The sequence below is a fragment of the Gracilinanus agilis genome, chromosome 1 (genome assembly GCF_016433145.1).
Source record: "Gracilinanus agilis isolate LMUSP501 chromosome 1, AgileGrace, whole genome shotgun sequence".
Lineage (NCBI taxonomy): Eukaryota > Metazoa > Chordata > Mammalia > Didelphimorphia > Didelphidae > Gracilinanus > Gracilinanus agilis.
The window spans coordinates 560,222,735-560,233,182 of NC_058130.1; the positions used below are offsets into that span (position 1 = coordinate 560,222,735).

The following is a 10,448-nucleotide window of genomic DNA, read 5'->3' on the forward strand; positions in this document are numbered from 1 at the left end:
GTTGTCACCCTTTTTACAATGTAAACTTTGAGGACAACAGCTGTTTTTGCTTTTTTAAAAATAAGACCACAAAAAACACAGTCTTTAGCATATTGCCTAGAACAGAAGTAAGTGCTTAATAAATGCCTTTCACAGATTAATTATACTAAATTGACTTGTTCTTAGAAAATAGATAAATGACATCTCTCTCTTTTCTCAGGAGAAAGGCCAGGGGACCACAGGGGCTTCAGAGTCAGAATGTTTGCATATGCTGTCCCTTTCATTTTATGTTTTTTTTTTTTTTTTGCTTAGCTGTTTTTCTTCATTAGGAGAGGGTTTAGTTCTGCAGAAGGCATTTTGAGGTGCATATTCAGAAACAACTGATAGAAACAAAAGTTATCAGTCTAATTTTTTAAAATACTTAACATGTTTTTTAAAATGTGTACTGCTATAGGAAATCATTTTCAAAAGCATATTACCTATATCTATTCCTTCCATGTTTTCATAACTTTACTAGTAAGGCCACAACCCAGTCATCCAGGCTCACAACCTACATGTTCAGCTTCTCATGCTCCCTATTTCCCTTATTCAGTGAGTTGCCATACCAGATCCTATCAAATCTACCTTTCTAACACTTCTCATATATACACCCTTTCTCTGATACTCCTAACATCTGGTGCACATCTTCATTACTTCATCCCTGGATTCAATTGCAGAAGCCTTATGATTTTTGCCTCAGGCCTCTCCCCTGTGGCATCTTAATCACTTGTCAAATTTATTTTTTTAAAGGGCAGAACTGACTGTGTCATCTTCATAGTCAGTCAATTCAAATTGTTTCCTATCACCTCCAGGTTCAGCTATAAAATCCTGTTTGGCATTCAAAGTCCTTCATTTATTTATTTGTTTGTGGTTTTTTTATTAACTTATTTTTAAGCATTTTTCCATGGTTACATGATTCATGTTCTTTCCCTCCTCACTCCTGGAGCCAACAAGCAATTTCACTGGGTTATACATGTAGTGTCACTCATTACTTATTTCCATGTTATTCATTTTTGTAATCTTTTAAAAAACAAAACCCCTCATCCTATACCCATATAAACAAGTGAAAAATCATATGTTTTCTTCTGTGTTTCTGCTCCTACAGTTCTTTCTTATAAGTCTCTTGAGATTGTCCGGTATCATTGCTGCTAGTAACAAAGTCGATTACATCAAAGTCCTTTATAACATTGCCTCTTCCTATCTTTTTTTTTTTTTTTTAAACCCTTACCTTCTGTCTTGGAGTCAATACTGTGTAGTGGCTCCAAGGCAGACCTCTTCCTATCTTAACAGTCTTTTTATACTTTATTCACCCTCCTGACTCTGGGCATTTAATGTTCTTTCTCCTCATCTACACCTCTTGGCTTCTAAAATTCCATCTTCTACAAGAAGACTTTTTTTCTGTACTTCTAAATGCTAGTGCCTTTCCTCTGAGATCCATTACAATTTATCATATATGGACTATTTGTTTTTAGTTGTTTGCATAATCTATGAGGTCCTTGAGAACAGGGATTATCTTTTTCCTCAGTTTAAATATGTGCTTAATAAGTGCTTATTAATTTAACTTGAGGATAAAAATATTGACACTTCCAACACTTCCTCTCGAAAGGACAACCTTAAAAATCACACTTAAAGGGGCCAGTAGGTGGCTCAGGAGATGGAGGGCTAGGCCCGGAGGTGGAAGATCTGTTCAAATCTGACCCCAGGTACTTTCTAGCTATCTGTCTCTGGGCAAGTCACTTGACTCCAGTTGCCTAGCCCTTATCACTCTTTTGCTTAGGAACTGATACTTAGCATGGGTTTCAAAAAAAAAAAAAAGAAAGAAAGAAAAAAGATCACACTGGGAGTTATTCAAAAGGCATACATGATAGGAGAAAGTTAATGAACCATATTAGTACTTGTTTCAACTTGGGCATCATTAGCTAAAGTTTAGTGTTCCTACTCTAGCCATTTTTAACTTCTTGTACAGGAAATAATTAAAGTTAACTTTTTAAAGATATAACTTGGATTTAAATTCCTATTTTAACTAAGTAACTTAATCCCTATTTTCTAAACCAGGCAAGGTGATGTGACTCAGCGAGGAGTTTATGCCCCACAAGATGTATATGTATTTCTTCCAGTTAGAGTTGGAGAATCAAGAACTGTAAAAGTCAATTTACGGAATAATTCTTTCTCTACTCACTTGGTAAGTTTAACAACTTTCTGTCAATTTTTGGAAGTTAAAGAAAGAGTAAAGATGATTATTTTGTATACATATCTAGATAGATAAATTATAAGTATATAAGTTCTTAAGCTTTATATGTAGAGCCAAAAAAATTGTTTTTTAAAGGTATTTCTTCAATTGAAGAAATTTTACATATCCACATAAAGACCCTGGTGTTTTATTTGACAACTAAAAGTGACTAAATCTATGTATTATGTTTTATTTTATTTCTTTTATTTTTATTGTTTTTTTTTCTCTTTCTAATTCATTTTCTTGTCATTTGGTACATGTTTTTCTGAGTAACATAATTAATCTTTCTAAATTAGAATAAATTCACATGTAAGTTTCATTCATAAAATTTTTTTAAACTGCTCCTCAGTGTGTGTTCTGCTTAACAAAGCATGTATTTCCATATGATTGTATCTAAGTCTTACTGAAATAAAATTTTAGTTTATGAAAGGCATGGTTTATTTAAACTGTGGTATGGTATCTATGGAAATAGTTTGAATGCTGTTTTTAAAAGTGTTTTATATTAAATTCCAGCTGAAGTTTTTAAGTCCCAGAGAGCCTTTCTCCGTCAGGCATTCAAAATATTCTTTGAGGTGAGTTAAATATAAACAAAAATTTTGTAACAGGCTTTTTCTATGACTTTCCATAAGGTTCTAGTAGCTCTAGACCCTACTCCAAGGCTTTGTAGTTTTGCCTATCACTATCATCTTATCTTTTCAACCTCAGAATCTATTTAGGTATATTATTATTTGCACAAACAATTATCACAAACTGTTTCAGAGAATAGAACAGCACAGTTGTTGATACAGTAGGGCCTGCTATTTTCTAGATATCCAAAAATTCTGTAGAAAATATATACTTTGATTTTCCCAAAAGGATTAGAGCAGAATGTTGTTCATTTACATGTTTCTAATTACTTCAACTCTCTTGGAAATAGGATATGCTGAAATTTACATTAGATTCCATTCTTTCCTTTTGAGTTCTTGATTGAATTGTAGTGATATAATAAGTATTTTGGAGCATAAAGGATTTTAATTATGATTAAAAAGAATTTTCTCCCCAGATTTTATTGGAAAGTTCTATGCTAATTGTTTTCTGTCTGGTTTTTATCTTCTCCACTCAGCATTGTATAGTTTTCATTACTGGTTGCTTAATCTTTTTTTATCTTATGATGGTACTCCTGTGGCTTTCCTTTTCTTTCCATGGATTTTGAATTAACTCTGTGCATTTATTTAGCTCAGGAGTGGAGAAACTGTAGCAGAAGGTCACATCTGGCAGTTAAGAATGGTTTTACATATTTAATTGCAACAAAACTTTATTTAAAAGCTCAAGACTGAACAAAAACAGACAGCTCATCACCAGATTTGGCCATGGTTTTGCCTGTCTCTTATTTCACCACTTAAATTGAAGTCCCAAAGTTCAAAACTTGTCTCTGTAGTATTTAAAGTTAAACACTTATCTTATAAAGTTTAATTTTCCTCAGTAAAAGGTAGTGGTGTAATTTTTCTTTAGAACTCCATTTTAGTCAGACCATTTGGCCATGTGTATACATTACTCCTGTACCATATATTAATATGTTTTATTTGCAAAGCTAGCAACTGTCTGAGTTGTCCTTCATTAAATTAGAACTGTATGACTGACTCGTGGTAGCTACTACAATTTTATCCTCTGTTTCTTATAATGATTTCTTAGATAATAGTTACTGCTAGTAGATATTTAGGACCCTTTTCTTCCCAAGAAAGTGAAAAGGTTCCATAAAACATAGCAGCATATAATATCCACAAGTTAAGTCGACTTCATCAAAAAGCTTTTGTATTATAGATAGGCAGTTACAATATTATTGTAGAAAACTAATATAAGCCTCTGAAAACAGAGTAGGAACTAATTTGTAAGATACATCCATTAGGAAGAGAAATTCAAACCCTTTTAACTCTAGAGATATTTTATACATAGATAACTCCCTCCAAGTTAACTAAATTTTATAGATACATGTTGAATACATGTAAAATATTTCTAGAAATACTAAAATGAATGATTATATTGATGATTAGGTAACTTAGAAGATCAAATTCATGCCCTAAATATCACAAATGTCTAATTACAAACTAAACACAGTTGAGAACTTAATGAGTTGAAAAATTACTGAGCTTGAACTTGGTCTATTTTAAACAGAAATTATTACAATCTATTTTAGAATTTGATCATTATTCTAGAATTAATAGTTTTTTATTGTTACATGAAATTCTAAGACTTACACTTTTGCCAAACTTCCCCATTAACCAAGTTGGAGATGACAAATTATTGTTCTTATTCACTCTACCATAGATGATGTCATCACCAATCCTAACCAGCCTTTTTCTAAGTGTTTATCTTTAATGACCCAGGGGAATAACACAAGTCATTTGAAAATATGAGTTTCTTGCCATTATTGAAGAAGTATAAAATATTTGTCCTACTGATGGGTTTACTAGCAGTGTCCTCTGCGTAAAAAATAGTCCGAGAATGGTGGTAACACAAGTGCTTAAACATTAGTTTTATGTATCTTGAGTTGTACTACCGACCCATCTTTCTGAAAGAAACCCATCTTGGTATTCCAAAGAGACCACTATCATGCTGTTCATTTTTCTGACACTGTGTAGCCTTTTATTTTCCATAATACAATATAATGTCTAGCCCTAAGAAGTGTTTTATAAAATTTCAAGGTAATATTTTTCAGAATTATCAGATAAGACTTGTTAATTCTTTACATATAAACTGATTAGTATCTCTTTAAGAAATATAAATGGTAAGCATTTTAAAAAATTCATATTCAGATTCAGGTGGAAAAACAAAGTTGAGCTGTCACATGATCCATTTCTTTTTCCTTCCTCCATTTATTATCTAGAGTTTACTTTATCTTAATATGAATGTGTGCTTATAGGTGAGCGTGTAGAAATGTGTAGGAGGAGGGGAGGGTGTTAGGTAATGACATCAGAGCCAAAATGGTGGAGTAGCAACAAATATAATGAGCTCCCCGCAAAAAAATTCCTTCAGACATATCTAGAAGATGCACTAGACTTGACTTTTCCAGTATAGTTTGGTAAAGAGACAGAGGGAGAGGCACTATGACTTTGTTCATGCAAGGTAGATACTGGTTCCAGCCCATACCTTTGCCATTCACTGCCTAGTGCTGCGTAAGTCATATGTACTGTGGATCATAATATAACTGAGTCATGCTGAAGACAATCAGAGAAAAAATTATCAGGAACTGAAAGAATATTCATCCACTTTCAAGATCAGCTATACTTGGGGGAGAGAGTTTTCAAAAAGACTGTGATTATAGAGTGACCCTGGATTTTGGAGCTCATAAAATCCTGCTCTTAAGGGAACTACTACACTTCAAAGGCATGAGAACATGAATACACTTGCCAATATCATCTGTGAAGAAAAACAAGGAATAGGAAATATTTATAGCCAGTTAATTTGGATTTTTTTTTCTGTTTTAATTCCATTCTTCTAACCTTTTCTTTAAAAAAAAACAACAAACTTTTCTTTAAATCATCACTTATCCTATTATTATATAGGAGAAAGAGCACTGTATTTAGTGAAAGGACTATACTCAAATCCTGGAGCTACCTTAAGCAACAGGATAATTGCTCAACAATAGGGGAATGATATGTTTTGTATTTTTTGGTTCTTTTTAAAAAGCAAAAATTACAAGCGATTCCAGGGCAAAGATAAAACAATGATTGGGATGAGATATTTCTTCCTTGTAATAGCTTTGACTGATTCTCAGGCTTTAAACATTTAAACATTACTGTTACTTTTATGATAGTGGTTGAATATAGCTTAGAATATATAAGCTTTTTTTCATGAAACTTTTTTTCATTAGAAGAATAAAAAAGTAATACATTTTGTGATTTGTAGGTTTTTAGAAACCTTTTGAATGTAAATGAGATGGATAGATAGAGTGAAAGAAGGCCAGAAAGCCCTGTTTTGGAGAACACTTCTAACTTTTTAGCTCTCAATGCATTTTCTCTTCTTGTATTTTCTATTAAATTAGTCATTAGCTATTAAGAGATTTTAGACTATTTCTCTTCCATTGGAATTCAACACCCTTTATTTTTCCCTTTTTCTCTTGTCTAAGTGTGTCATTAAATTCAGTTCATGATAACAATATACTTCAAGTTGTTTATTAACTTTGATACGAAAACTTGCATGTGAAGGCTTTGTATCAATATTACACATTATGCTTTATAGTTTCTAAACTGCATTCTTAAATCTTAAGATTTTTTTTTTCAAAATTCTAAACCTACAGAAGCATTCCTACAATTTTTACTTATTTCTTCAGTTGCATTAAAAAAAAGTACAGGAATAATAGAATGGCAAAACACATAGAAAGGGACTTTTTTAGACTTCTGGAAAATCCTTTTTTTGCAAAATTTTGTACTTTTACAGTGCTGACATTATTGCAGTTCTTGCCTCAGGAAGGTTTAGTCTGTTAAAAAGCAAGAGGTAACTTGGATAAGTAAAGATTGATGGATAGAAAAGTATTTGTAGTGAGATACTCCAAGAATCAGATTTAGGAATAGCTTTATTAATTTTTTTTTTAATTTTAAACCCTTAACTTCTGTGTATTGACTTATAGGTGGAAGATTGGCAAGGGTAGGCAATGGGGGTCAAGTGACTTGCCCAGGGTCACACAGCTGGGAAGTGTCTGAGGCCGGATTTGAACCTAGGACCTCCTGTCTCTAGGCCTGGCTCTCAATCTACTGAGCTACCCAGCTGCCCTGCTTTATTAATTTTTAACATTTCATAAATGCTCTTGAGCATACAGAAATCAAATCCCCAAGCCTGCAAATTATACCAAATTCTTATGGATAATCAAATACTGAATTGATGTAGAAAAGTGGCAAAATCAACTTTCATATTCTGTTTATGTATTTAGACATTTGTTAAGCTCCTGCTATGTGCCTGGCACACTGTACAGTGCTAAGCTCTAAGGGTTATAAAGAAAGGCAAAAGACATTCTTTGTTCTCAAGAAGTTCATGTTTTAATAGGGGAGACAACATGTAGACAACTATGTACAATTAAGATAAATGCAGGATAAGCTGCAGATAATGAATAGAGGCCATATATTAGCATTAAGGAAAACCAAAAAGACTACTTACAGAAAGTAGGATTTTAGTTAAACTTTGACTTTAGTTCAGGCATGAGGAGAGGAAAGTCAGTCCCAAGATGGTGACTGTCAGAGGAGAGAAAAACAGTGTGGATGAAAGATGTTACAAAGGTAAAATTGACAGAACTTGGCAAGAGATTGGATAAGGCAAGGGTCAGGGGAATAAATTGCTAAGTATGCAGTTTATTGAAAAATAAATGAAGCTATAAGGTGATCTGAATTGTCAGTAAGACAACCAGTGTAAGTCAGTGTAAACTATTTCTTGAAGGTACCTGGGAATTTTTTTTAAAGCCGTTTATATACATTTATATACTTAAAATTGTTTTGAATAGGTTTTAGAAATAAAACAATATGTTATTCTCATAAAAAACCCTAATAGGACTTTCTAATCACTAAACTTTAAAATCTAGTTCAGAGAAGAGACATAGAATGTCAGCTTCATAAGGGCAAGAATTGGACCAACTTTTTTTATACTTCTGGTACATAGATAAGAACAGGGCAGAGATAGAATGGAATCAATTCAACAAATTCAATTCAGTCCTTCTGAGCATAGACTAAAATGAGAACTCCTCAGAAAGGAAAGTTTAATGCAGAGGGGAAATAGTTAAAGTCTGTTATAAAACATATAGCCATTATAGCCAGAAATAATTTGCCTGATGACTAGCCTTCTGGGGCTGTATCTTTCTGAAATATTCTGATCTGTTAGGACAAATTTGCAGTCCTCTAAAGGACTCATAAACTGAACCCAAGCTCAAAGCTTTATGGCTTTATGGCTTCTTGTAAGAGCTGCTCCAGCTTAAGCTTCCCTTTGAAAACCCAAAGCCGCCTGCAAACTATGGAGACAGAGTAGGGCCTTAGGCGGAGCATTATTTTATTCATGGGTAATCATACTTTATATTTTAAGGAATGTTATATGGTTTACAGCGTGGTTTCACATGTGTAGAAATGATTTCTTCAGTTGGCACATAGCCTGAAAATTTTGGCTTAAAAAGGTTTTAGATAAAATAATAGAATCATAAGAACTTAAAGCTGAAAGAGACCTTAGAGTTGGCTGTTCCAAATCCATTATTTTCCAGAGGAGTAAATTGAGTTCCAAAGAAGTTGTGCAACAAGCCCCTGATTACATAACTTGTTGGTGGCGGAGCCAAAGATAAGACAGATCTTCTAATAACTAGTTCATTTGTTTGTTTGTTTTGTTTTTTTTTTTACTTACATAGGTTGTTACAAGTTTGTTAGGTTCAAGTTATCAAGAGATCATTGAGGCTTATAACATTTTTTAAGGTTGACTTTTACCAGGTAGCTACTTACTTTAGGAAATATAGTGTCTACCTAAATGTGCTATCAGGCAAACCCATTTTCCTAACTTATTCATAAGCCCAGTCCATCAGTACTTCATTCTGGAAATAAATGCTTTTTGAGAATTCATCACCCTTCAATCTATATACTATCAGCATTTCAGTTATTTGCTTGATTACTCAGTAATAGTCACAAATTATCAAAAGACACTTGTGGGGTGGTAGGTAGCTTAGAGATAGGCCTAAAGATGGGAGGTCCTGGATTCAAATTTGGCCTCAAACACTTCCTGGCTGTGTGTCCCTAGGCAAGTCATTTAACTTTACTTGGCCCTTATCACTTCTACCTTGAAATTAATATTTCATAACAATTCTAAAAAGATAAGGGTTAAAAAAAAGACACTTGAAACAATGACAGTGAGGTACAAAATAATGGCATTAAAGTGCGTGTTTTCCTTCAACTATTACTGTAGCCTTATGGTAGTGAATGGTTTATGCTCTTACAGTTCTGCTGCTAACATTTCCTTTTCTCTTATACAGAGCTCAGCATTATATCAACATGCCTGTCCAATTCAAACCAAAGGCAGCAGGGAAATTCAAAGGTCTCTTAGTGGTTCAAACAGACGAAGGCAAAAGTGTTGGTATTCAGCTGGTTGGTGAAGCTCTTGAAAAGTTTTAACTGGAAAGCAGTTTGTGGAAAATAAATTGTCATAATAGCTTCCTCATTTTCTATGTCAAAATAATGCTTTTGTAAATGTTTTGTATTATAAATTGAGCTATGTTTAACAATTTTGTTTTTACCCTAATATTGAAGACAACTGAAATATCATGTTTCTCTTATGTTATTGCACGTGTTTCTACAAAGGAGAAAAATGTTCTATTTTTACATTAATTATGATTTGCCAATAAAGATGTATTTATTTTAATTCACTATATTCAGAAGTCAATAGTTTCTTAGTGAGTGTGGCTACAAAGCTCAATTATTTTCTTGCTATGTACTGTAATGGAGGGTTACCAGGGAAGTTAACTAATTTTATCTGTGGGTTCACACTGGGGTGAGAGAGACAGGAATGACATATGAACAGGACCAAACAAGGTAGGGAGATCAAGTTTAACTACTAGGAGGTAACAGTTACTGAAAATGGCAGGCTCCAACAGTCACTCAGCCCACCTAGGCAAGGGCCTATGGAACCAGCATGCAAAAGGCAAAGGTTTATAACAGTTTAATTGAGGGAAACAATAATAAAGGCTGGGAATAAGGGATTCTACACTTACAAGCTAAGGGCAAACCACAGGTTCAAGGGAGGGACTTATCTACACTAATCTAAGACCTAAGCCAGGCAGGGCCCAGAGAATAACAGGACTGGAGTAGGAATCCTCACAGTAGAGTCCAGAGATGTTTTCAGGATGCCAGGAACTAACTCCTCCAGAACTGATGGTCCAGAGTAGCCCAGTAGGGAGAGGAGCCTGCAAGCTGTCCACCAGATTGCAGATCACTCCCTACTCAGTGCTGTCTTGCAGGATAGATGTCCTCTGCTTCCAACCTTCACCACACTCCAGGATCCCAGGGAATCAGGGTGCAACTCCACTAGCTTTGAGGTCTCCCAGGGAATCAGTTACTGCTTGTAACTCCCACCATGGAGTCCTTCCCAGAGAGTGCAAACAACTTCCTGCTTCCCCATTCCAGGTGGAATGCTCCAGCCCTTCCTGTTAGGTCTAATACTAATACTAAGCTAATAACTAAATAATAATCTTCCTCACAACAGTACT

At 34.1% G+C, this 10,448-nt stretch overlaps 1 protein-coding gene across 1 annotated transcript in view; it reads left to right on the plus strand.

Moving 5' to 3' along the window:
- Positions 1-9,611, plus strand: part of CEP192 (centrosomal protein 192) — a 176,725-nt gene extending 167,114 nt beyond the window's left edge. Inside the window, exons 43-45 of the mRNA XM_044683214.1 lie at positions 2,074-2,200; positions 2,762-2,820; positions 9,219-9,611. Coding sequence (XP_044539149.1) covers positions 2,074-2,200; positions 2,762-2,820; positions 9,219-9,357 — 325 coding nt within the window. The 3' untranslated portion in view covers positions 9,358-9,611. The remainder of the gene's footprint in view (positions 1-2,073; positions 2,201-2,761; positions 2,821-9,218) is intronic.
- Positions 9,612-10,448: the final 837 nt, after the last annotated feature.